Source organism: Fulmarus glacialis, unplaced genomic scaffold (assembly GCF_000690835.1).
Source record: "Fulmarus glacialis isolate BGI_N327 unplaced genomic scaffold, ASM69083v1 scaffold3449, whole genome shotgun sequence".
Classification (NCBI taxonomy): Eukaryota; Metazoa; Chordata; class Aves; order Procellariiformes; family Procellariidae; genus Fulmarus; species Fulmarus glacialis.
The window spans coordinates 1,390-28,454 of record NW_009235013.1 but is presented as its reverse complement, the minus strand read 5'-3'; the positions used below and the strand labels follow the sequence as shown (position 1 = coordinate 28,454).

General features: G+C 49.6%; 1 protein-coding gene across 2 annotated transcripts; it reads right to left on the bottom strand.

Annotated features, from left to right (window-relative positions):
* Positions 1–208: 208 nt before the first annotated feature.
* Positions 209–24,883, bottom strand: ARHGEF6 (Rac/Cdc42 guanine nucleotide exchange factor (GEF) 6). 2 transcript variants are annotated; one of them, XM_009585821.1, is made up of 19 exons: positions 24,781–24,883; positions 24,136–24,337; positions 21,412–21,482; positions 19,896–19,990; positions 18,238–18,333; positions 17,240–17,362; positions 15,785–15,923; positions 13,847–13,906; positions 11,536–11,682; positions 10,556–10,642; positions 9,487–9,565; positions 8,566–8,699; positions 8,144–8,269; positions 5,041–5,061; positions 4,130–4,223; positions 3,054–3,143; positions 2,152–2,251; positions 1,210–1,264; positions 209–470 (listed from the first exon to the last, which is right to left on the bottom strand). In XM_009585821.1, the coding sequence occupies exons 2-19, from the start codon at positions 24,332–24,334 to the stop codon at positions 330–332; spliced, it is 1,857 nt and encodes a 618-aa protein (XP_009584116.1). In that variant the 5' UTR covers positions 24,335–24,337; positions 24,781–24,883; the 3' UTR covers positions 209–329. The 2 variants fall into 2 exon arrangements, with proteins under 2 accessions (XP_009584116.1, XP_009584117.1); XM_009585822.1 differs by having other exon boundaries at positions 24,754–24,873.
* Positions 24,884–27,065: the final 2,182 nt, after the last annotated feature.

The window sequence follows — 27,065 nt, the reverse complement described above, 5'->3', positions numbered from 1 at the left end:
TAGGAAACTGCTGCCAAACCCTTTGTGAGCAGCAATCATTAGCAGAGTTTGTATTTGCTCCCAGTAGCAGGTACGATGAGGTATTAGTTGCTGCAGATGAATTGTGAATCATGGACCACTTGCTTACTGGTTTAGTTGTGATCGATTGTTTCTGGTTTATTTCCTTATTGGATGGAAGAAAAACTATTTTTTTTTCTCTATGACTTTCTTTTTGGTAACAAAATTCCCAAAACCAACAAAATAAGGAGCAAGAAGAGGCAAAGGATCCAGTTCCGCTTCCCAAAAAACACCTGAGGTCACACACCACTGCCAGCAGCTTCTCCCCGAATTCAGGCGATCAGGGACGACTTGCGCCCTGTGTCCTCCCTGCCACACTCATCGGTCTGCTTCAGCAGCCTTCTAACCAGCTTCTCCAAGTCCTTCCTGGATTTAAGCTCTTCCTCCAAACACTGTTTCATCCTTTTGTTCTCCTGCGAGGGGAAAAATAAAGGAATAAAGATGCAGTTAATGCCCACGCACTTTATGCAGTGAGGTACTTCCACATGCCTGGCTGCCTGGTGGCTCAGAGGTGATAAAGGAATAAAGATGCAGTTAATGCCCATGCACTTTATGCAGTGAGGTACTTCCACGTGCCTGGCTGCCTGGTGGCTCAGAGGCAATGACATCCCATGGACATTTGACAGGTCACTGCTGCCTTGTGAGGATGAACAACACGGGTTACTTGTGGTCCGATCTGCTCAAGCAGACCCTTACTCCCTCACAGACCTGCACGAAAGTCCCAGTGACTTTGAGCAGGCAGAAGCATCCTCCTGGAAACCTCATTTTAACCTGGGTTGGAGGACCCTGTTCTCCTGGGATGGTCTCTCCCACCTCCAGGCTTGGGGCTGGAGGGAGGAGGACATATTTCCTCTGAGTCTACACAAAGTGGTATCCACCAGACTCCTATAAAATGAACAGTCAAGTTGAAAGAGCTTTTAGAGAAGGGGGGAAGTTTCATGTTATGACAAAGACCAACTACTCCTTCCCTCCTGCTGGCTTCGGTGCTCAAGGGATGGTGTGGTGAGCTGATTCAGGGAGCTAATCCAGAAGAAAACTAATGCTGATTCAGGGAGCTGCAGGCACCAGCATCAGCAAGACTTTTCCTGGGCACTGACCAGTATAAGACAACGACCCGGTGCAGCCAGCACAAACAAAAACCACTCAAATTACCTGCTTCAGTTCTTTGACTTCATCTTTCAGTGCATAAACCGTGTCAACAAGGCTCCTGCAAAAAGAAATGCAAAAAAAAATTGAAATAAAAAGAGCTGGAGTGCAGCAACAGCATGGGAGCTTTTGTGAGCGAGGTGCTGATGGTGAAGGTGCTTCCAGCTTCTGCTTTGCAAGCATCAGATTGCAGCTATTGCTGCTGCCTGTGAGGGGACTATGGAAACACAGCCCATTTATAGGCCACTGGTCCAAAATTCAGGGCTCTTTTCTCAAAACTCAAACAAAATACCTTGTTCTGCTATCTTTAAGTTATCAACAAAGGTCTGCGGCTTTGGCTTCCTTGTTTACACTACTGCAATAAATAACAATGATTTTAAAACTGGAAATATCTGAGCATCTTTTGTAAAATGGCCTTGATTCCTTGAGGTTATGCAGCAAAAAAAAAAAAAGCATGAAAGGAATGCACTGTCTGGGTTAGAAAAGGAGCGGATCAACACAGTCACCCAGATGCTGAAGCTACGTAACAGGCTGGGAGCACTCACAGACAGCATCACCCGGCTGTCAGACAGGCTCCCGAGGGGTAGCAGCAGCCCAGTATGTCAGTAGTTAAAAAAAAAAAAAAGCCACTTGTTTGGTTCTGTCCTCGCTGACCCCATTAGCTACATCCGGATAAGCTCTGGGACTCGATAAACTGGCTCTCGGGACCTGGCACACAGACTCCCAGAGGGCTACAGCCACGTCAGAGCAGCTGGGAAGGCGGCTCTGTTCTTAAAAAGGGACAAAATAGCAACTGAAGTAGCCCAGTGGTTCTCGCCAGGACTAAGGCAGCAGTCGGTGACACCAGCCCCGCTCCTCTGCAGAGATGCAGAAGGAGAGGGCATTAGTTTTTAATGTCCTTCCAAAAAACGACAAGGGAATCTGCAAGTGGAGAGCAGCCATGCTTACTTTTCCTCTGTGACAGTCTGGCCGTTGCTTCGTGTTTCCTCGATGATGATTTTCTCTTCCTCAGGAAGAAGGACTTGGGGGATGGAGTCTTTACGGGAGCCTGTGTACAAGAATGACTCATCAGGAAGAAAAAGGGAGACTTTCTCTGATGCCCACACTGCTCTGGAGACAGCAGCCCTCGTTCTCCCTGCTCCTCTGCAAGCCTGGGGCAAGCCAGGGACGCGGGGGCTCGAGCAGCCGCCGGCTGTCTGCCATGGTTAAATACAGGCTTATACGTACCGCTACCCTGGAGCTAAAGCAGCAAGTGGAAAGTTTTCAAGAGTTCTCATTGCATCTAAAGCTACATCATGACTTCTAAATGAAATCATTCGATTAGGGTCAAGAGCTCTCAGAAGAAACGCAGCCTCCCTTTTTTAAATGTACCATTATTTGATAGTTCAGTGATTTAATTTGACATCTCACCAGCAATGATAAATAGTTATATTTCCAGAGTTGAAGATGTTAGATAGGTTCTTATGAAGCAGCTTGTTCTTAAACATGCAGCTGATTGAGAGATAATATTCATGCTTCCTTTCTAAAGCTATATGCAACCTGAGATTACCATCAGGTTTTCAGTGCTGACAGCCACAGGCACTGACTAGGTTTGCTTAATTCCTAACAAGTGCTGGTGAAATAGCTGTGTCTCATCTGCCCTCCTACTTGCTTCATTTTCTCTGTTTAGAAGAAAAACAATGGCAACTAAACCACTAGGTAGATGAAGCTCCCTTATCTTGAAGATTGAACACCACACAGTTTCCTAGCATAAGTCTCGTTGCTGTATGATGCAACCATCTGTTTTTTCCCAGAGGGGTTATCAGTGTTGCAGGCAGAGTAAGAACTAAATAATCTGGTTGTGTGCCCACCTGAGCTGAGGGCTTGCTGGAAGCCTGCCCCAGTACAATATGCCTCGATCACCTTCAGGATCTGAGCATCTTCTTCCAGCGCAGCAGTACCTGTAAAACATTGCAGACAACAGCTATCACAAAAAGCAAAGTGCTCTGGCTTCATCTCGCCCAGCCTTTGTTCCCAACTCCCTCAGCAGAAGAGCGTGCTCTTTCCTTGACTGACACTGTCTCTGGGACTTTGCCCAATTCGCTTTTGAGGTCCTTTACATTTTCTGGCCTTTGCAACGTCCTGTGGCATTGAGCACTATGACTAAACGGTATGAAAACGCACTTCTAGCTGCTCATCTCAGCAAAACGCAGGGGGTGATGCCTGACTTTGGGTGCAGGCAGCACCAGGAGATGGGTAGGCAGAGCTGCCCTGCTAGGAGCACTCTGGTACAGCTGCATCAGAGCAGGACTTGGAAACGTGAAGCCTTCATTTCCAGCCTTAGCTTAGTGTTGTCTTCTCGAGGGAGACAACTGACCTTCAGGCTGTACATTGCAGCAGCTCACCACCAGGTGACCATGGCCTTTCGTGTAAAACCCTCGAGGAGTGTCCCAAGTGGACTTCAGGGAGCTGTCAGGACATCCCTCTTTGCAGGTGAACACCCCTGCAGGGATAGGGCCTTTTTTTGTTGCCTGATCCCCCATGGAAGCTGTTCCAGGACCTGCTGGCATGGCAAGGTAAGGGTTTGTCCCAACGCTCAGACATATTTTGATGACTGTTGATGTGCAGTTTTACTGCAGCTTTTAACTACTTGGAAGTAGTTCCTTGCCTTCGTACCAAGAACAAGACCACCCACAACCTGTGACCTTGTGCTAGCAATCACAAGGAGGGTGGTAGCACGTCTGGCAGTCATAACTGGGAGGGGATCCTCAGAGGCTGAGGACCAGTGCGCTTCCAGAAGCCTCCCGTGCTCAGCAGCACGCAGGCTTGCTCGCAACATGAGCATCCTGTCGCATCCTGCACCGTAAGAAAGGCTGTTCTCAAAGTCACGTGGAGATCACTGAGTACACAGAAACCTCCAAAAAGAAGAGAAAAATACAACACTTACTTTTCCGAATTACAAACTCTTCATCAGATGGTTTTCTCTCAGTTTTCCTTTTTGGAAGAAACTTCTTCATTGTTTTTGGACTTTTGCTGGAATCCTATAGAGAAACAGACTCTTGTGTTTAACCAGAATCAAAGGCAGCTCAAACAGCGGAGCAGCGCAGCTGAATGCAGCTATCCATGTTATGCAGAACACATTAGAGGACTACAAAGCAGACAATTACAAAGTTGGGGAAAATGATGCTTTTTGCCTTTCCCATGCACTAGTTGTGGCCCACTGCTCCCTGGAACAGCAGTGGGAATTGCACCTGCAGGTCTGGGCAAGCTCCTCTAGCAAATTCAACCCTCACCTAAGATCCTTTAGCCAAAGAATTCAAACACAATCACAGCACTTTTAACCTGCTTACCAACTCTGTGGTCTTTGTTAGAAAACCCTATAATGTTGTTTATTTCCTTGACTGGATCTGATTTGTAATATAAAACAGTTGGCAAATGACATTGTTTCCAAACGATTTGTTTGAGAGTATAAATCCCCCCCCCGCCCCCCCCCCATACACAGAGAACGAACAAATACACATAAAGTTAGTGTTTGCTATGACTCCACAAGTAAGAAACACAAGCTTTTATCTCCTTCACAGAGTTACAAGTCTTGCTGATTTGGAGAGAATTAGTGTATTAGTAGGTTACATGCAATACGGATTTTAAGCAGGAGAAGAGGCATGCCAGGAAGTTTAAGTACCATAATACCAAATCCTTCTTGAGAGTTATCTCAAAATATATTTGCCAGTCACCACTGACTCTCACGATAACTTACTGATACAGCCAGGCAAAATTAGGGTCATGCAAGCACGAGAAGCATGAACAGGAACAAGCATTCTTTGCCACGACAAGCCAAAGAGATGTATCTACCCTTACCTTTAAGATATAAGACATCCTCTACAATGAATATGCAAAGAAAGAGAAGATGAGTGTGAGAGACTGATGATTTTATTGACCAAGTCCATTAAATCCACAATTCTAAAACAGATTTAAATGTTAGTTTTGTGATTAATGTGGCACACCTTCCGTATTGGTTTTAGAGCACTATCAACATGCAAAGGAGCACGGTGTCATGCAAAACTGAAAAAATTACATGTGAAATGCATGGTAAGTGGACAGTAATACACTCTAAACACATCAAAATAGAGAACATGCCTCCTCAGTTAGTAGTAGGTTTCTGTACACGTTGGTTGTCTAAGAGAACGGCGCTTAAAAATGCAGCACCCCTTGGTGCTAGCCAATGCTGCAGCCGCCCCGCGCGCCCGGCTCTGTCCGAGCCCCGGGGAGCAGCTCAGGGTCTGGCCCCATGTGGTCCTGTGGTCTTCAACCTGACCCAGCCGGGATGATGGATGCTCTGCCCACCCTGGTGACAAGTCCCCAGGACTGTGTCTCCTCCCAGAGGGGACCTGCCATCCTCACTGGAGACCTGACAGCATCAGGCATCAGCGCAGCAGGATGGGGAGCACACCCCGTGGAGGGTCCCGTCCCTGGGATGCTCAGCACAGGGAGCCACGTGGCTCTCCTGCAGGTCTGGCCAGCAAAGTCCTGAATGCCGACATTATAAATCCTTCACCTAATGCAAAGCAGGCCATTTAAAAAAAAAAAAAAAAACCTAGAAGAAATAATCTGTAAACTTTTCTCCCTTTGCTAACCTGAATCCGGACACACCGCTTTACCCACAGCACCTGCTCTGTCATTTCAAATGATTACGGGAAACAGAACAGGAAAAATGACCCAATTTCAATGGAAATAACACGAGTACTGTGCGGTACGCAAGCAGGTTCTGGGGTTTCCTGAGCACAGCTAGGTACGAGGAAATGCACACGACTGTGCCATCCCGTCCTACACTACTAGAAGCCAATTGAAGTAACACTGGATGTCTGAAAATCTCTAATCTTTTAATCAAACTCCCCCACTCCCTTCCCTGCAAATAACCTTTGAAATTTGTATTCCTTCATTATATCTTCGTTATAGGAAGGTGACTTGCACCGAGCTGTTAGCATAGTTTATTTTGTGCCCTACTTTAAATTAAAAAAAAAAAAAAACAAAACAAACAGTGAAATAGGAATTCTGCTTAGTGATTGAGCACCCCAGAGGGAGGGACGAGGCAGATGCAGATCTGCTTGGGCCAAAAACTGAACTTATTTCACATTTGCCATGGCAGGCTGGTGTCCACGAGTCCCTCCCCTGAGCGGGGAGCTGCCCCCAGGCTCACGCTGGACTCACTGGGTACCAGACTGTGCCTGCCCAGCTCTGCTCCAGCTCTGGTGGACCCATTGGACTTTGGGTTTCCACCAACGTGGCCAGCACAGCCCATTCCTGAGCAAACCACATTTTTGGTCCTTTGACACTTTGCACGCTACCATCCCGCCTGTGGCAGCATCCCGCCCCTCGGGGCTGCCCGCCTGCGCGGCCTCTCTGGCAAAAACCTCCGGCCTGGTTTTTACACAGGGAGTTTAACTCCCGCTATGTGCGGCAGGGGACAACTGAGAAACTGAAAAAGGACCGTGGTATTAATGATATCACTCAATCTGTGGTTTTGGCCTACCTTATAAACAAGTATCAGCCTTGCACTTTCACACAGAAAAATCTCTCTTCTAATTCAAGCCTCTTCCTATATTTTAATTCACCATGCAAGCAAGAAATGGTTTAATCTACGTTAGGGATTTGGACCATGCAAAGATTAAGGGTCATTTCCAGTCTGCTTGGCTGGTTTTTGAACAATTAAATTCCCGAACTGAAATGTGTTGTTTTACAAATTTTAAGAAATAAATGTAACAAAATGCCATGAGGCTACCTAAAATCTCTACCTGGAGTAGCAGACCCACAGCCCCCCCCAACTGCCGGGCTCTCCATCCCCGAGTGCTGGGGGGCCGGGGGGTGCGAGCCCCCTCCTCGTCCCTGTCCCCACTGGGAGCCGGGCAGTGACGCTCCCAGGGCTGCTGTACCAAGAAAGGCGGCTGACTCAGAACCGGAGTGCTCATTCAGTAAGAGGAACGTTACCCAAGTTACTGGTGAGTAATCCCAAAAGTTTAACGTGAGGTAGGGAAGGAGAGCACTGCAGTTACAGCGGGGGGTGAGAATTGGAGCTGGGTTGTATTTTGGGTTTCCCCACGCCACCTCCTACCTCCCAGGCTTGGGGTTTCGGGAGGGGAAGCGATCCCTCGGGCTGCTGCCTCCCAGCAGGGTACGGGTGTGGGTGGGCGGTGAAGCAGCCCCACGGCTGCTGCAGGGAGCCCTGCTCAAGCCACCAAAACACAGGGTGGAAGACATGAGAAATATCAACAGGCCTTTTTCCTCTTCCTCTTGGTGCAGCATCGCTGCTCGGTCCTGCAGCGCCCGTTTCGGGAGGGGAAGCGATCCCTCGGGCTGCTGCCTCCCAGCAGGGTACGGGTGTGGGTGGGCGGTGAAGCAGCCCCACGGCTGCTGCAGGGAGCCCTGCTCAAGCCACCAAAACACAGGGTGGAAGACATGAGAAATATCAACAGGCCTTTTTCCTCTTCCTCTTGGTGCAGCATCGCTGCTCGGTCCTGCAGCGCCCGTCTGGGCAACGCTGAGCCGCGGCTACAGGCCCTCTCGGAGCAGCACGGCCCGGCCCCACCCACAGCTCAGACCAAGGCAGGAGGAGGAGGAGGAGGAGGAGGGGAGGCAGCTCCACAGCACCAGTGGGACACACAAGGCTGCGGGACACCCCACTGCGTGATCGTGACATCCAGCAGCCGAGGGCGCTGGCTACAGCAGCCGACAGCAAACATCGGGAACAGGGCTGAGCCTGCAAACACGCATGCTCACGCTTCACTTGTAGCACAAAGCCAGCCGCAGCGACAAGCATCCATCGCAGGACTGGGGCAGAGCCATTTCTCTCAACATCCCCATTAACCTAAGCTTCTGTGCCCGCGCTATGGGATAAAAACCCCGGACACAAGCACTAGGGATTGCCATGAAACCACGGTCCTCTGCAGGCACGCGGGATGGTTACCTCTTTGTAACTCAGCGCTGCCGACGGTCTGAGTGGAGGAGCAGGACGGAGGCAGCTCAGGCTCCAGGGCTTGAGGATTTTGGGGGGTTCCAGAGGCCCACGGATCTGTCCGGCTGAACTAAATGTCTGAGAAAATAGATGAGAAGCAGATGAAGACTGTTAGCCACCAAACAATGTAGAGAAGCAGAGGGGGATGGATAAGATTTCACTGTGAACTCCTTTGCAACATCTAGGTTGCAACAAAAATAGGGCAGGATACATGTAAAATGGTACAAGCATGACATGATTACAAGCAAAACTGCAGGATGTGTCCTACAGCCGTACACGTTACCTCAGTATCAAGGTGCAATGCCGAAACAGAGAGATCAGGCAGCGCTGAGGAACCCTAGGCAGCAGAGAGGCTGGCAAGGCGAGACGCTTACCGAATGAGCGCTCCAGGACTGCGTTTTGGATACGGTGTTGCACGTCCCTTTGGTCAGCCTTTGCAAGTGGTCAAGCCATTCGTGCAAGTCCTGGCTGGTGCTGCAGGACACAGTGATCCGCTCCATCATGTTCCCTGCGGCAGAGGATTAAAGAACTGTCTTTAGCAAGCGGTAGAGACTCAGGAGGAAACATAGGGTGAGCTTAACTCGGCACAGCAGCAAACGGCTCCTCAGCTTGCAAAGTCCACTGGCTGCAAAAGGCCAGTGCAAAGATGTGACTGCCCGTGGTGCCCCGGGCACCCAGTGTCAGCCAGCATGGGAGCGGCACAGAAAAGCTAAGGGAACTGGCGAGATGAATGTGTGAGGAATTATTTAACGTTAAAAGTAAGCAAATGCAACATTTCCATGATTAACAGGACCCAGACACCAAATACCACCAGCACAAATAGCTGCACTGCAGCCAAGTCACTGAGCATGACAACCATGTATAGCTACAAGTAATGAGATAAATTGAAGGGAAAAATTGGGAGGAACATTAGGAAAGCTACCTGATGACCAGAGCCGTTAAATCTGTCAATAAACGAGGTGCTCACAGCTGCACGGGATGGACCCCGGATGCAGACAGGGCATGCACGGCACAGAGCAGTGCTACTGGGGCCACAACCAGCCCTGGCAGGAGATTTGTCCCATACAAAACACTACGGTCTCCAAAAGCAGCCCAGCACCAGAGACAGAGCTCAAGGGCACTGGGAGGAGGTTGCCTCAAGCAGGACGGAGATGCCCAGGAACTCAGACAACGCATGGTGAAAGAGCAAAAAGAAGAGCGTGGCGCAGTGGGTGGGGGAAGGAGGAGGACCAGTACCTCCAGTGGCAGCTGCTGGTTGGACTGGGAGGAATTCCCCAGGCAGGGGCCACACTGACCTGCGATTTCAAACATGTGCTCGTTCCCTTCGGCATCTTCCAGCTTTGTCAGCGTCATTCCCGTCAAAGGCAGCTTTCCCTAGGAGAATTGAGGAGGAGTCAGTGTCTGCATCTGCTTCCCAGCGGGCGCTGTTCTGCTGGTTTCTGCTGATTCCTTTCTCTTTGGGAAACGCCATTAAAAAACTAATTTGTGAAGGAAATTTTGCAGGAAGAGTCTCCTTTAATGTATGGATCTAGATTTCCCTGCACAACTAGGTCAAACCCCCGAGAAGAGGCTCCCATGACAACTGAGTCATCCCCAGCTCATCTGCCGCCCTTTCCCTTCACTAGGTGCAAACCCTTTTTACAACCAAGTCAGGATGATGAACTTCCCCTGGTTTTTCTGAAAGCCTTCCCTGTCCCTCTGTTTTGCATGCTGAACTGCCTGCTCACCTTACTCCCGCTGGTGGGTAAAATCTAAAAACCCAGCCAAATCCTTCCCAAATCCTTCCCATCTCCCTCATCACCCTTGTGTAGGACAAATGACACATCAACAGAGCATCCTTTTCCTGGAGGGTATTGATGGTTTCAGGCAACTGGAGAAAAGCCAAGCTCCCAACAGCCTGATTGCAGCCATTCAAATGGTAAAACACAAAAAATGCAGTGTTTTGGGGTGCCTCACGGAGTGGAAATTTTGGGCTCTTTACAGTGGGCTTTATAGTAGTGAAGTATTTTCCAGAGATGGACCAACCCTGAGAGCTGGCTGACTGGTCACGTGAGGCAAACCCCTACAGCTAGGTCAGGACACCTTACACACACACAGAATTCTTGAGAACAGCAGGACAACATGCTGCAAGAAGTTTTGTTTTTTCACAGCAGTCACACTTACCAAATGCTGTTTAACCAGTTGGCAGGACAAAGGCACTAAGTGTCCTGGCAGGCATGGTAAAACCAAGCCCTGGTTCCCAGCCTGGGGCATTTGCATCACAACAGAGAGGTTTAAGGAAGCAGAGGATTTGAATTTGATAAGAGCTATCTGATTTCCTTTTTCACACCTAACGCCTTGCAACTTCAAATTAAGCATGCCTACCTGATAGATGAACCCACTCATCCGTGGGCTTGCAGACAGCATCAGCAAAACGCTTGAAAACAACAAGAAATATCGCTCTTCTTTCTCCTGCGGGGATAAGAATTTAGGTTAGTCCCGTTATCAATGCATCACAAGCACTTTCCTCCTGCAAACTGAACCTGTTGCAGCTGGAATCGCAGCCTGCGAGAGATCACCCCCAAACCAATTATTTTGGCTTTTTTTTCTTTACTAGTTTTTCTGTACTAGTTTTTCCTGCACACGTTTTTGTCTGCATCCTGCTAATTCTCTTCCAATCATTTCGGAGTGCCTCAGAAGACCAAGACTTTATGTCCCCAGGCATCTCACATCCCAAACAAGACTCTGGGACTAGACTGTACAGGGCTTTGTTTTACAGGTCTTCCCTTCCCAGGGAAAAGTTGCTACAGCAAGCAAGCAATTCAGTGATAACAGGCACTTTCCCACACCAAACATGCAGTATGCATGGCTTTAACACCACTGGTGAAGGTCTGTGGCAAGCACTGGTGGGATGCTTTAGGACCAGTAGCACAGGAATTCCTCCAGTTATTTCCAAAGCGCAGTCAGCTCTGGAGTGGGACGTCACAGCAGCCGCTGCGCCGTGCACAGGACGTGGCAAAATGGTTATGCTAATGCACACTTTCAAGTCACTCTCATTTCTCAGAGTAAGTCACAGGGGGGAAGGAGGGAAATTAATGTGCTATACAACACTGAGATGCTTCTTTTGCTTGAAAAGTGTGTCACCAAAGGCCTGAAGCTAAGCCCCCGGGGCGTGATGCGGTGCCTGACTCCAAATACGTGCACATTGCGCCGCTCTTGTCCAGGTAAAATTATTTATCAGCATTATTTGTCAGCACTTTGCTGGCCTGGGGTGAGAGTAGCTGCTGCCTTGCATCGACGATCCCATGAGCAAGGGGGTATTTGGACACTATGTCTTTAGCCAGGAGAAGGAGCACTGCACTCACCTCACTGCCCCCACACTGTACCATAACCTGGGACATGTAGATGATGTTTCCCATCGTTTTTATGTCCTCTCCTTCCCAGCGCTGGATGGATTCAGAAAGGATCTGCAGTTCAAGTTGTTTCCTCTTCCTCAGCTCTTGGCATTGTGACTGGGAATCACAGCAGGGTGCTTCGTTAGCCAAAGGGCAGGCACAAACCCAAACCAGCCCAACGAAGACGGTTTCACCAGCAACGCTCCCACAGCCATGTGGGCTCAGCGCTGGTCATGTCAAGGGATCAGGAAAGCCTGCTTTGGCTCTATTACACAAAGTTCGTTAAAAAAATCACACCCTAGCGATTTATGAAATAATGAATACGTTAAAATGTCAAAGAAATTGCTAACTGCACTGAGCAAGCTTTTCTTTCCAAACCAGTCCTACCTCTGAGAGTACAGGGTCACATTTTCCAAACCAAGACAGCCGCAAAGTTAAATGTCTCTAATTTTGCTGCTGCTTAGAATGATTTTGCCCATTTTGCCCAAACAGCAAAGAGAGTTATACTTGCAGCAATGCAAAGCCCCCACGAATCATATGGCTAGATATTTTCTAACCAAAATTTGCAAACCCAAAAGCAGGACTTGGTGCAATATTTCAGCAGTGCAGTAGAGTAGCACAAAAAGAAGCTTTTGAAGGTGCCGTAACTGAAAAGACTGCACCGACGCTCAGCAGCTGGGGACTGGTAGAGCTCCACGGAGCAGCCAGTCCTTCAGCTGCTTTCAGCAAGCAGAGGACAATGCTGACTGAGCAACGACAGCCCTGCGAATCCAAGCAAAGCTTGCTTTAACTGACCGCTCTGCCAACGGGGAAAATTGCTGCAAAGCCAAACCCCGGCTCAGTTTTCAACAGCTGCTTGTTTTTTTCCAAACCGCTGTTTCTGACAGAGATTTTCCTCCTTCCCAGCTCAGTTTCACAGAAACTCTTTGACTATCCAGATCTTCAAAGAGAGAGGCTGCATTGGGTCTAGTCTGAAAACACACAATTTAGAACCAGACTGTGAGGGCTTCCTTTGGTTTTACAACTATCATGTGCTTTGATGGCTCCCTGGGTGTCTGAATCCAATGTTCCCAGGATGCAAATCCATATAAAATCCACAGCAATCCATTGCACTCTGTGCAGATGCGATGCAGCTCCACGGTCCCTGCCCTGCCATCGCTTGGGAGCATCCCTGGTCCCACCATGGGACCACGCGTCCGTCGCAAGGGGCATCTCTGCCCATCTAACATCGAAGCCGCACTGAACCTTTGTAGTCATAATGTAATTACATTAAATTGCTCAGCGCCCAAGTACACATTTCAAGTAAAACTGTCCATCACTTACGAGCATTCCTAAAGATTCATGACACCTTGTAATTTAACTGAATTATTCCCCTATTATCTACCAGAATAAATGGAAAGGGAGCTGATTTTCTAAGTAAATGTAACATGATCGCCCTTTCCTGTTTTCTATGAACTTTCTCCTCCCCATCTTTTATCTGCACTGCTAAGCACCGAAAACTTGCATCTGCTGTGCTAAGGAAGGAAGTTGGACCACATCTGGAGTGGTTATAGTGAAAGGTATTCAGTGGCTACAAAGCGAGAGAGACTATAGCTTTTTTTTTAATAACCGAAAAAAGCTTTGCTGGGTAAAACCTTTGCACATGTGGATGGCTTTTCCCCCTTTTTTTCATCTCATTGCAGTAGGACTTTGAGGGGTGTAGGTAACGCAGCTCACAGAAATAGGTTTGTTATCTCTGACTCATCCCTTCACTGCCGCTTGCTCTGTTCCCTGCCAATGGCCATGGCACCCGGTGCCACAAATTACCTGCAATATGGTCAAAGCCTCCTGATGCCCGGGGAGCAAACCTCAACAAAACCAAGAGTTGCTCAACAGGCTCAGAGGGGTTGAGTCAGACACCCGTGTTAACCTTTCACAGCTCATCTGAACAAGCAAGGGGTGATCTAGTTTCAGGTGGCAAATGATTAGGGTACGGAGGCAAAAGGAAATGAAAGGGACCCCGCTGCCACCACTACCCACATCTGGCTTTCTGCAGCGGAGGAGAAAGTCGGAGAACCTCCGTTTCTGCTGCTGGGACCTCAGAGCCAGCGTGTAACTGCTGAAACACGCAGCCAGAGGGGCAGCACTAGGCTTGAAACTTGAAATTAAGATTCTTTATAACCCATCTTTTCCATTCCAAAAGACCTTTTTTCCTAATGAGGAGACAAATGTCAGGCTTGACTCATTCTTTGTGAAATGCAGCTCTGAAATGGAGTGCTCTATTTTAAGAATTGCCACCTACCACAAGGGACTTGAAGGATGTGACGGCTTTCAAAACCTCTTCGTGATCTGCATGCGCCTCCTAGTGAAGGGAGAGAAAAATCCCTCAGCCACCAGCAGCCGCCCTGCACAGCACCCACTGCCCCGGTGCACCCAGGGCTGCAGAGCCCGCAGGGTGCTGGGGGATGCAGGGCTCAAGCAGCATGGGCTGCAGGAGAGGGCCAAAATCCCCCAAGTATCTTCCTCACCACCCTGTTCAATGTGGCATGGTTTAAAGCAGCTATGCAATTCATTGATACTAATTTAATGAGCGTAAAGTGGCCAAAGCAAGAGCAGATGTTACTTCAAACAAACTCTGCTTGCAAAGAAAATCAATCGGAACAGGCAGAGGTGCAGGGTGGATTTCTGATTTCACCTTCGGGAAGGAAGCTTCCACTGGCACGCAAGGTATTCCAGCCATTGCCCCATCAAGGGTGCAGTTTCCATGAGCATCAATGGGAGCTTCACCTCCGGGTGCAAGGGAAGGCACGTCTGAGCAGAGAGCTCTTGGGCCAGGGAGGGGAAAACGGGATGCTGCCCCTTTTCTCTGACTGCAGCTGCTTTCTGGTACTCTCCCAATGCCTTCTCCTGGGCATCCAGGGCCCTACATCATAAGCTCTTCACCATCCAGACCTCATGCCAAACAAATCCTAAGGTGTCTAGGTTGTGATGGAGCTGCCCCTCTGGCTGTCAGAGGCTGCCTGGGATCGCTCACCTCTGAATCCGGGACAAGGGCTGCCCCGAACATACCTGCCCCGTCTCCAGCTGCGCAGCAGTGCAGGGAATGCTATGGTATACATCCACACTGCATATGTCTATATTGCATACACCCATACTCTTCCCACGGCATCGCAGCTTAAACCTCAACCCTACTGATTCGTGCAACAAAACCCCTACACTCGGCTTAGAAACTAAGAGAAATAGCCAACGTGTGTGTCCCCAAATCCACTGCCGACCCCGCACAGCATCCTGCAAAGACCACGCTGTCTCTGTGCGGGCATGGTGGCTGCAGCCAAGCTCAGCTAAGCCAGGTGAGAGCAGGACAGGTCAGGTCTGTACTGTGCCTACAGTGCAGGCTCTTATGCCCTCTCCTATGCAGAAAAACACCTGGCTCAAGTACAGAGGTTTTAATCCTCTGGCTGGGATGTGGATTTGAATGATCATGGCTAAGCATGCTGAGTAATTAACTGGTAATTAATACTGGAAGAGGGAAAAAGCAAACCCAGTTAAAAATAGACTGTTACCTGTTTTCTTCACCTCCTTGCACCACCCCTGAGGTTTGCATCCCCGCGGCTGGAGTGCACCAGCAGGCGAGTAGCAGAGCTCCAACAGCAGAGATCTTTACAGTTCCCAGGGGGAGAACTGTCCTAAAGCAGATCTGCCACCGCTGAGGAAGTCTCTGTCCCCCCTCGCTGCTCTCCCTGCTCCCCGCCCCCGTGTCTGCGCCGGCTGCCAGGTCGATGTCTGCCTGCGCGGCTCTGCCTCCACCCAGGAGCACGAGCCTCGGGCGAGGGGTGGGGATGTGCCTGCGAGCTGCAGGAGCAAGCAGCCAGGGATAGGAATCTCATAAAATGATAATAAAAACACTGATTTATTACCTGCTGTGCAAATAAATACCAGCTGTGGCCTGACCCTGAACTCTGCTTTTACTTGTGCTGGAAATGGCCCATCTTTGAGGAAGGGCTGGGGCGAAGAGCAGGCAATGCCTTCCCACAACCTCCCCCAGACTCCACCACTTTCCCACTTCCAATCTGAAAGGTAATGTCCCACGGAGGTGGAACACCTCCTTGGAGGGGGGGTAAGTACTTTTAGCAATGCGGTGCTCAAATACCAACAGGCAGACATACCTCTTGCTGCTCAGGAGCCAGTTCTTGCAGCACCAAGGGGCACAGCCTGCCCAGCAGTTCCACGTCCCACCTACCTCCATGTGCCGCTCCAGCTCCTGCAGCAGTGTCACATATTTATCCAGCCTCAGGAAAGGTTTGCTGAGGCTCGTGGTTAAGATGAGAATGCCTGGGTTGGCCGCACCCTGGCTCTCCATGAACTTCTCCAGCTCATCACTATAAATAGAGACAACAACAAGAAGGAGGGCTCGCCACCGCTGAGGGCTGTGTTTTGCTGCCTCCCACGCTCTCCTGATGGCCGGGGCTCTGCTCGGAGCTGCACCTCTTTAAAGGCAGCCCAGCCTCCCCTCCAAGCACCCCCTGCCACAAACCCCACAGGGCAGGCAGGGAGCTGCGAGCTTCCAGCCAAGCAAGAGCCCGGGGACGCAGGGAAGGATGCTGCGTGATGGCGGGTGTTGGTGTGCACAGCCTCTGGGGTACATCGGTGCCAGCAGCTGGTCCCCCGGCACAGCGAGGTGGCACAGGGCCAGGCTTCTGGCAGGCAGCGGGGGCTGCAGCGGCTGGTGCTGTGCGGGAGGACGCCGCAGCAACGCGCCAGGACCCTGCTGGGAGCCGTGACGCCGTTGTGAGCTCGTACATCGCTCTGGAAAACATGGCTTGTGCATGTCAGCACATTTGCCAAAGCTGATTCTTTGATTGATTGAAGAAAAGGGGTCAGACTGAGGAACCACATGAATGAGTCATTTCCAGGAGCCAGGCTTTTCATTAGGCTGAATTAAAGCTGGATTTCAGCAGGTAAGTAAATATATTGTGAGTTCCAATAACAGGATGGGAAGACTTAAACAGTATGGCCGGGGTCCTGGCTCTCCCATCACTGCAGGGAGGACAGCTAAACTGCGTTAGGGATGACACAGTTGTAGCCTTTTGGCTTGGTATGCTCGTTAGCATGACATTATACAAATTCAAGTGTCTGCTCAAGTGAGACAGGTTGAAGGAAGATGTTATTACTGCGATCTACCAATGACCCTGCAAATCAACCATTTGGTTGAACAGCAGCTGAATTATTAAATTGGGTAATTCCGGGTGACTTGATGACCACCCTCCTTTTGCAACGATATGCCCCACACCGTAGTGCCACAGGGGAACACGCTCCCATCTGCCGGTGTGTGAGCACTTCACCAGTGGGTCTGAAACAGCATCTGAGTCCTTTAGCAAGGAACAATCACAGGAGATGCTACTGCAAGGGCTGAGGTTGCCTCTGTTTTACCCAAGGTAAGAGTCCTGTATATGCAGACAGGACCTGTGGTACCAGCTCTGAAGACAAGCGGCATGAGTTGTCTCCATGCTGGAGCTGAGAGGCTACGTTGAAGAGCCCAAAGCCTCAGCAGTTTTCCCAGCAGCAGGATCCCATGTTATCTCCCTTGCCCTATTGTCAAAATACAGGTCAAAAGCCAGGCCAGGCCAAGTATTAATATTAAAAGTAACTTTTTAAAGGAGGGATTTCAGTCTGAATCTCCTCCTCCATCACTCACCTGTGTTGCGTGAGGACGTTGACTGCAGACGGGTGGTTAGCACAGTATGTCAGGTACAGGGACCTGAACTGGGGCATCAAGTTCATGAAACAGCCTCCCACACGCTGCTGGTTCTCGGGGAGCCTACGGACGCCAACACACCAGCCACAAAGTTAAGCCTCTTGATCTGCACCCTGCAGCTACGGCACTCTCAGGTATCTGCCCAGGAACCACCCGCTGCATGGGGACATTCCCAGGTCACCGCCTAACTGCAGCACCGAGCAAAATACCCACGCCTGCCACTTGGGAAGGAGGAAGAAGGAGGTCCTCAGATGAGACTGGGTTTCTGTGGTGCAGACAGTGAGTATCACAACCCGTTATCAGCCCAGGACAAGGTGTGACCCAGCCTGTCCTGTCCCACCAGCAGAGCTGCAGCTGGGATGCTGTAGCCCACTGCGGCTGATGAGGATGTGCTGGAAAGCACTGGGTGCAGCGGAGAGGTGGTCCCACTGTCTGGGCTGCCCATGAATGAGAGAGAGGAGATGGAGAGACAAAGGGAAGCCACAGGCTGAATACATTTCCTATATTCAGTCTTCTTCCCATCTCTTTCCAGCCCTTCCAAAGGAGAGGCTGGGCTAAGGCTGAACATGTGTGACAGCCTCCCCGCGGGAAATTATTACGTCTAATAATTTGCTGTTTGCTCTCTGGCAATCCCCATCTTCGTGCCTGCCAGATCTCCCACCCTGCATGTGTTTGCATCTTTGGTCTAGTGACACTTTCATGTCAGGTCTAGTGACACTCTCATTCAGCAGATGCCTTAACAGTAGAAATGTCAGAGTTTCTTCTACCTTCCCTCCTGCCAAAGCACTACCTGCTGCCTTTCTTCAATCCTGTTATTTTCTTCTATATTTAACAAGCCTAAGACAGCAGCCAGGAGGAACATTAATGAACGTGCCTTTCTATTATTTTTAGCTGCAGTTTAATAGCTTAACACCCTCAGCGCTATGGCATGAGCTTACTTCGCAACTTCTTCCAAGGCTTGGTTCAGAGTTTGCTGAAACGCAGAGATTTCTTCCACGTTTCCCAGCAACGACGCGATGTCCACGGCGCTGAGCCTAGAAGAGTCAAACTGCCGATTAGCATCAAAGAGATGTTGCTCTCAGGAGTACCCCCATGGTATCTGTAAGTAGTCCTTCCAAAAAGACCCAAGAATTTCTCTTTCCCCAGGTACACCATCAGACATGGGAAAACACAAAATCCATGATCTGTGAGCTACATACCACAGCCTCCCAGAGAAGATGTCTGCTGTCAAGGATTATCTTAATTGGATTTTAATCACTTAATCACACTAATCTTCTCTTATGTTTAGCTGTCTAACAGACACAGACAGATGGGATTTCAGCCAGGGGTGGGGAGGAAGGTGTAGGCACAGACACAGAGACAGCTTTGTCTTCAGGGATTCATGCTGTGGGCTCCCCTACGGGAGGAGGGTCCTACAGAGCAGCCCCTCGGGCAGGGGTTGCTTTGTTCCTTGAGCAAGGCTGGATTTTTCCTAGCGAAAACTAACGTGTCTGCTTCTGTCATCCTCAGAGTGATCCTCAGAGTCACCCTTGTACCACCCTCATTTAAGCCATTTGCTTAATGCCAAGGCTGAGAGCATGAGAAATTTTCACAGCTGAATATATTCCACGTGAAGATGTGGGGAAGGAAGGAGAGATTTAAATACAAAGGCCTTAAGACACCAGTCTTCCATCTCTCCAGACCGGACGACGTTTAAACATCTGCCCTCTGCCCGTGATGCCCCAGGGCTGCCCGGTCCTCCTGCAGCGTGCTCAGCTGAGAGACCCTGGCCCCAAACGCAGCTGCATGGACGGGGTCGCCGAGCCGCCACCGTTCAGAAGAGATGACTGTAAAGCTGAAGCAATAAGCAGGAGGTGAAGTTAACTGCACTGGGTCTTTTATGCAGGGTGAAACTATCAATAGGAATCTGCTGAGAGGCACCATCATGCTGCCTGTCACTGGTAAGGACAGGACGGCATGTGCTGCCTCTGGCACCACACTCGCCAGCACAGATGGAAAACACATCGGCTTATTTCCACAGGTAAGCCCTGATAAAGTCCCCCAGTCTGCCCGGTGTTGCTCAGGCCATAAGGGATGGCAGCATGCTCTTCCCGAGCATGGAGGTACTTAAAGCCGCAGACGGGGAGACAAGAGAGTCTCTACTGGCTCAAGCAGCAGTTTGGGTTTAGCGAGAGGCAATCTAACCACAGAGAATACATGTCGTTGCTCGCGAAATGAAGAGATGACTAGGAGACGCCGCTTGGGGCTGAGAAGTCACAACAAGGCAAATTACAAGGGGAGAAGCCATGCAAGGCGTACAGCCGGGAAACATGCGTGCATGCCGAGAGCCACACACGAGCTTGCAGATGGGTTGTAACAGCCAGCCCTCTACCAGATGGAAATGCCCGTTGCTAACACAGCCGAGTGCCTGCACGACCACTGAGGAATAGGACAGAGCAGAAACCTGTACAACATGGGTTTTTTTCTGGTTCACAGAGAAGCTGTGAGGCTTTACAAGAAGAGCAGTAACAGTCCCTAAACATTCAAAAGCAGGAAAGTAATGAACTATGGTCGATTTTACAGGGTTCTCTCCACCTCAGATGCCCTTATATCTTACTTATCATAAGACTGGAGGGGTCTTAAGTAAGTTCCCAGAAGTGACTGTAGTTCCTTCGCATAATCTCGTTCTGTTTCCAGAATATTTTGCAACACCTAGGGTGAGAGACAGAGCACTGAGTAGATCTTAGTAGTAGCGACTAGTCAAAGGAACATGACATCAACTTCCAAGTGTGGAAAAGCACAGAAGTGTATTTTAAGTCCATCAATTACATTTGTTAATGCAGAACCCAGAATGCTCAGGAAAGCCCTGGGGGTCCAATTTCGGGATTTTACTTTGCAAACTGGGGGAGGCTTGGAAAGCAGGTGTTAAGGGCTGCTCCTTCTTCTCTGGCAAAGCATGAAGACAACATCAGTTCAGACCTGAGTTTAGTATTTGACCTCTGAGAAGCTCATGCCTAACCCTGCATGCATAACTGGCTGCCAAGGTATGCAAACAAATGATTTGTGCATGCATCCTGGGAGCACTGTTTGCACGAAGGCAGGCAACAATTTAAATGCAACAGTGGCTGGACCAAGGACGGCTCCTGCAGCAGCTCAAGCCAGGGCACAGCTCACTTGCCACTTCAAGGACGTGCTGAGCTGGGTTTGGTTCCCGCTAATCCACCTCAGCAGCCAATTCGTCTCCGGCAGCAGGGTAGGCAAACCCACTGCCTGCACACTCCCAGATAGCACTCAAGTTTCTCAGCGTGGATGAGCTTTGGAGACAGTGAAGGTAGTTCCCAATTCTCTGGACATACTGTTTCTGCTTCGCTTTGCTTGAAATATATTTAGACATGCTGACGAGCATGTTTCACCTCCTGCACCGAGAGCCAGGGACGTTCACATGCAGACATTTTAACTCCCTTACACCGCAGGGCTCACTCTAGCCTGGACACAGCAGGAAGGTACCTGCCGCCCTTTGCCAGACATCATCGCTCCAGTAGCAAGACGGTAGGGGTAGTGATGTTTCTCCACCCCTTCTGCAGCCACAGTTCTAGCCCAGATCGCTGACCTGCTCCAAAGCCAAGCCCAGTTAACAAGCCAGGCTGTGAGCTGCGGCAGCCACCCCTTCTCCGAGGGCTGCAGCTGGTGGCAGAGGCACAGGGCAGGCAGCTCAGGGTGTAACATCTCCAGCCAAACCCAAGAAAGGGATCATTGATCAGAGCCCTAATTTGGCTTGCTTCACACCGTGACATTATCTCCCCATCTTTATCAATGGGAGATAGCCGGCAGTCAATGGCAAGGACTGGACCAGAGACATCGCGCCTTATTCCCCAACACTGATCTCAAAGCTGCCACCTCTGCTATGTTATGTCCGTCGCCTACTTTGAGTCTCTCCTTTTGACATCTTACAGCAACTTCCATTTGTGGCTTATTGTCTCGACAGCCCTCAATCAAGGAAATGGCAACAGCAGCATTTAAATACATCCCCAATTGTTACAAATTGCTTCAATGATTTCTAAGGGAAGGAGCCAGTTCAGAAGATTAATAATATGCTACTTATTAAAATGTATGATCAGCACTTTAAAACTTACCACAGGGTAATAATTCTTTGTCAGCTGAGTGCTTTCAAGTCCTTTTAATGCTTTGGGAGAGAGTGGTTTATCTGTACAAAAAAAACCATCAATAAATTACAGTGCACAGCTCTCATTATTCCAGCAGGAAAAGTCACTGCCGCATCATGTCCAGCAAACATAACTTCACCGCTGTGAACACAAAACTTCAATTGCAGGGTTTGTTTGCCTGCTTCAGAAAAACCAGGAGCAAACCAAAGGCGTGCACGACACCGAAGGCAGCCGAGCGAGTCACACCAGAAGCACCGCGCAGCCTCTGCCAACTAACTTACAGGTTTGCTCTGAAATCCCTGGCAGCAGCCCAGTGTCTGGCACTGTTTGGAGCTACAGTGTGGCTTCACCCGGCCCACAAAATTTGGGTTTTAAAACTGGGTGTCTATCAGAAATGCTGGATACAGCGATTTGTTTGAGGTGATTCACAAGGCACTTGAAGCCAAAACCAATCAATACGATGAACCGCGACCGCTGCAATCATTTGTGACGCAAAATCCTTCTCTGAACGAAGGTAGATTTGAATAAAAAGCTCACACAAACCTGGAAGTCAATTCTCATCTTCTGCATTTGCTAAATCCCTGTGGATGCCTCCAGCGTGGTACGTACGTGCACACACACACACGTGTGCAACTCTCTGCTCCATTTTTCCTTCCCTAGAGAAGCCCATTCCCTGCCAGCAGCACAGCTTTGCCAGCTCTCCCGGCACCGCAGCGGCACCATTACCCCTCCGGACTGGGACAGGTCGGCAGCGCAAGGCTGCACCGCCCACCCTGGCCACACTGCACCTCGTACCGAAATGCCTCTGTGCCGTGCGGAGCAGCCAGTCTCTCCTTTCTCCCTGCAATCACTCACAGAAGGCAATTACTTTCACACCGATAGCAGGGGAGAAGCTTGAAATTGATAAATTTAGCCCCTGGAAACTGCAGCTTGATGTATTGTCTAATTATTGCCCTTGTAGACTTTCCTGTCACTTCCAGCCGGGAGCTCTGTGCCTCATTTAAAGGCTTGGAGGAGCTTTGCTCCATGCAGCTAGTTATTTCCACCCAAAGGGCACGCTTAGGACACAGTGGAAGTACAGACACTGCTGAAAAACAACTAACTCCATTTAGAGTGACAAATCTCACACTTTGGAGGTGAGGAAAGCAGCTCCCGCTGGCTTGCAGCAAGGGCTCCCCCGGGGTGCAGCCCCCAGGCAGCGGTCCTGGGGCAGGGGAGGGTTAGCTGATGGTCCCTGCACCCACCATTTGCAATACAGCCACGTGTCCTGAGCAAGCAGAGACCAGGAGAGCAAACCCTCCTCACATGTGAAATGGGTGCCGGAGAGAGGATCTGGAGGGAAAAGCTCTGCAGATAAAAAAATTGGATGGGCTCCTGCATCAGGATCAATGGGAGACTTGTCCTTTGCTTCAAAGAGGTGCCATTATTTCATGCAGCTCCCATCTGATTTTCCCCATGGGACTGAAGTTTGCTCTCCTTTTTTAAAAAATATTTCTCTTCTCCACTCACTGACTTAATTAGTGATTCTAGGGTTCTGCCAGACAACCCTTCAATCTCTGCTGCAACGTCCTGCTCCAGCTCAGACATCATTTCCCAGAGGGAAACAGTGGGAGATGAGATATCCTAACAATGATTTTTTCATTTAGAATTAAATAAAAACTGGCCTAATTCTGAACACTCACTCATTAATTTTATTCTTCCCTCCTTTGCTTTTTTTTGCTTGCAAGTGTCGGAGCAAAGCTGTCTAACAGGGGTTGTACACTTTGCAGCCACTTTGCAGACCACCCTTGATGTCTCACGGCGTTTAAGGCCAGGGCTGATCCTAAGCCATAAAACCAGCACCAAGCACACAACAGGTCTCTGTCTAGGGTAAGCCCTCAAGGCACATTAAGGAATTAAAGTTGGATTTTGTAAAAAAACAAGTTTATTGTCACACAATGGCCTCAGAAGCACAACGGGGTGAGCTGCTTGAATGGATACGTAACGCTACAGGGCAGTTAGCCAGGGGCATGCTTCATGTCATCACCACCCCACATCTGGTTAAAATCACATTACAGAAAATGTTAGGGACACTCAAGACAAAGCTCAATAAAGGCAGATGTCATCAGATGGATCGTCCCCTCCCTCTTCCTTTCTCAATATCGCAGCAGAAGATGCATCTGGGGGAAAATGTACTATGTGAAATCAGTCATCACTATGGACAAAACCAGGGGACCGTTCCCTGTGGCCATATAGTTTTTGTTGGTTTCCTCACTGCGACCGTGAGCATCCATTCCACCACTGCCAGAAATGGCAGGAGGAAACGCAAATACATCGTCTGACCGAGGTCTCTCTAACAAAAAGCTAATTCTGTGCTCAGACACCGGAATGACCTGGCAGCTCCCCAGGACAAAGGGGACCCATGCAGCCATCTCTGGCCTCATCCTCTGGCGACATCCCCGCTCCTGCGCTGCTGGGGCTTGGGGGAGCAATAGAAAAGCACGATGCGCTGGGGAAGAGGGCAAAGCAGCTCTCAGACAACTCATGCGAAAGACTAAGCTTTATCCTTCTGGCCTCGTTCATCCTTCCATTAGCCCTGCTGCTTTAAGGACACAAACGGTCCTTAATAAATAGCAGCAATTTCCCAAAGGCACAAGGATCTACGCTGCATTATACCGTTGTCATTCAATCAGCCCTTGAAAGCAATTTGCTTACCAGTGGATTTGATTTCTCTGACGTAGTTGCTTGGGAACCAGCCTGTTTTTCCATTCAAGGTCCCTTCCCACCAGCCCCCTTCTTCAACCCGGGTGACATAAATAATGTCTCCTTTGTTAACGGAGAGTTCATCCTCATTGGTCTGCTTAAAGTTGAACCTGGCCTTTACCACCAGCTGATGACTGCCATTCTCGGTCATCTCCTAAGGAAAGAAACATGGAAAAACATCAGTAAATAGTCTAAAAAAGCAGAAGCCACTAGGACAAGCTATTGTTCTTCTTTGTTGTGACAGCTGTTTTTTCAATATTGCTCTTTATAACAGCAATAATGTCTTGCTTTTGTGTAAGCACTCCTGCCAGAGGACCACAAGGTCCCTCCCAAGCATTAATTTAGTTTCACAGTGCAATGGAGGGCAGATAAGAATCGCTCTTCTCATGTCACAGAGAGGAGTGCCGCGGTTTGGAGAAGCCATGAGACTCTCTCCAGCCAGGGCAGCAAAGCCGTGATGGAGATCAGGGGAGAACAAGCCCCTCTGGCGTCCTCGACCCAGAGGTACCACTCATACCCCTCTACCCCCACAGCCATCAAACCCTTGATGAGATGTTAAATAAAGGATACCACAGGCTTGGACTGCCTCCTTAACACCCTCGCTGACTGTGAAGCTGTGCCGTTGGAGTCAGTGTGGGGACCTCCAGCCGCAGAGCTAAGAGACGATAGATGTGAACATGGCCCTTTTGACGGCTGATCTGGTGAAGCAAAAACAACACCCGAGTTTTACCCAACTGTCCACCATCCCTCTGCATCACAGCAAAGCAAAGAGTAAAGCCCGTAAAGGAAAGAAGAACAGGGCACAACAGTTGAAGGAGCATCTATCAGACCAGAATAGCAAGTGCACTGCATCTCCAGCATGGGTACCCCTAGTCAACAGTGAGGATGGTTTTGCTGGGCTGGGTTAACCCTTCCATGATGGAAGAAGTTGAATTGCATCCCAAGGCACTCCTAGGTTATGCCAGCTCAGCCACACATCCGATCGCAGTGTTTTTGAAATCCCCCTTAAAACTGTAGAAAAATAGAATAACACTCAGCCCAATGCTGCCCACCTGGGAACGTTTCTGGGATCTGAGTAAGCACTGTTGAAGGTGTTTCAAAGTTTAGCTTGCAAGTGAGCGCTCTTAGGTCACCTCTGCAGCTGCAGCGTGGGCTTCCCCACTGAGTGGGGAAGAATGCTGAACAGCTGGTCAACACAATCGCTTCTCTATTTAGATAAGTCCTTCTGGGTTCATTATACAGCTGAAAGAGGCTAGGCACAATTTTGATTACTGTTCGTGGACCGTTGCCATTACCATGTGAGAGAGGGATTCAGACCACGCTGAGGAAGGACAGGAGTGTCACCCCCAGGAGACTGGCAGCCCACGGAAAGGGTCAGACCATCCCAGCAGCTCTTGGAGTTGCCTCCTTCACACGCTTGAAGCTCCTCGCTTTGCAAACTAGTCTCTGGGCTTGTTCCTGACATCACCTGCCTGACACTGGAAATAATGCTGCTGCTCTGGTACGTATCTATTTTTCACGATTAGTGATTTGTTTCTATATTAATTAAAAACTAATTAAAAACTTGCCAGAGGGTAAAAAGTTTCCTGGTCACAACTGCCCGGTGCTGAGATTGAGTCAGTGGCCTTGTCACCAAGAGCAGTCCCGGCTTCTGCAGGACCCGGCAGCGCTCAGCCCCGGAATCCTGCTTGGATGCTGCAGGGCAGTAAAAACACGGGTTTCACGCCACTCAGTAATTCCCACTTCTCTGCTACTGTACCTCATACCACACCGTGGGACAACCCTCAGATCACCTCCTTTCTATGTGCCATGGTGCTCAAATGAAGCAATGGCAGACATTATCATTTCAGTAAACTGTGCAGTACTTTTGAGATTTGCCTTGTAGCTTCTTTTTAGATTTAAGAACATTTCTGTATCGCAGAGCTGTTGTTTTCACGTGCAGTGTGGACCTAGCATGCCCATGGACCTCAAAAGGAGGACTGAGAAGAGCAGTCTGCGGTCTGCAGGCATCACTGTGCTGGGCGTGCAAGTCCCCTGGATAACCTTTGGAGTCCTTCTTTGAAAACACTGCAAGAGGAGAGGGTGATCAAGCCACCAAGCGTGCGCAGGAATCAGAAAACACAAACTCTAAGACTGCTGTGCCCCGATTCTCCTCCAATCTGAATGTCAACATGGAAAAATCATTCTGAAGAGGAAGTTTGGTGGGAGTTACAGGAACTCAGCTGGACTTTTATTCTCCCCAGAGGATTTTTGTTTCAATAGAAAAACACCTCATCCTTAGATTGGACCTGGAGCAACACAAACTGTGAGCTCTTGGAGAATGGACTTGTTTTGCCTTTCTCCAGTGCCTTGCACAATGGGGACCAGGTTCGTGACTACAACTTCCAGGTGCTGCTGCCTTACAAACCCCCAACCATACCACACACACGCACCGGTCCGCCCGGTCCATGCTCCAGCGATGGACAACATTCACAGTAAATCTCATGTGCTGTCAGTGAGTCAGTTTTCTCTCTTGCCTGCTCGTTACACAACTGCCTGACGACCGCACGGTGAATTCCCAGCTCCCTGGGCTGCAGCAACAGCAAAACCCTTCCACGTGGAAAACCCACTTTGCAAACACAGAGTGGTTTTTTTTCTCTGAAGCATCCTGATATTTGAGCAGGAGTGGTTTCAGCTGCTCCCGGCGACTCACAGGCCAGGAGGGGTGGCCGGCTGCCAGCGTGAGATATTCTTCCCCTGATTCCTTCTAAAAAGGGAGGGTGTAAACCGCGAGTCCAGACTTCTCCGCTTATTCAAGCCATCAACAACAGTCCCACGGAAATGACTTGGTTACTGTAGATTTTATGCTTCTCCCTGCCCCTCCCAATCTTCCAAAGCTTTTA

Coding starts and splice junctions, on each gene's coding strand:
- ARHGEF6 (XM_009585821.1), bottom strand. CDS start 24,334: ATGACCGAGAATGGCAGTCATCAGCTGGTGGTAAAGGCCAGGTTCAAC. Junction 10,643..11,535: donor TACAGTGTGGGGGCAGTGAG/GTGAGTGCAGTG, acceptor TTATCCCCGCAG/GAGAAAGAAGAGCGATATTT. Junction 9,566..10,555: donor TGAGTGGGTTCATCTATCAG/GTAGGCATGCTT, acceptor CAATTCTCCTAG/GGAAAGCTGCCTTTGACGGG.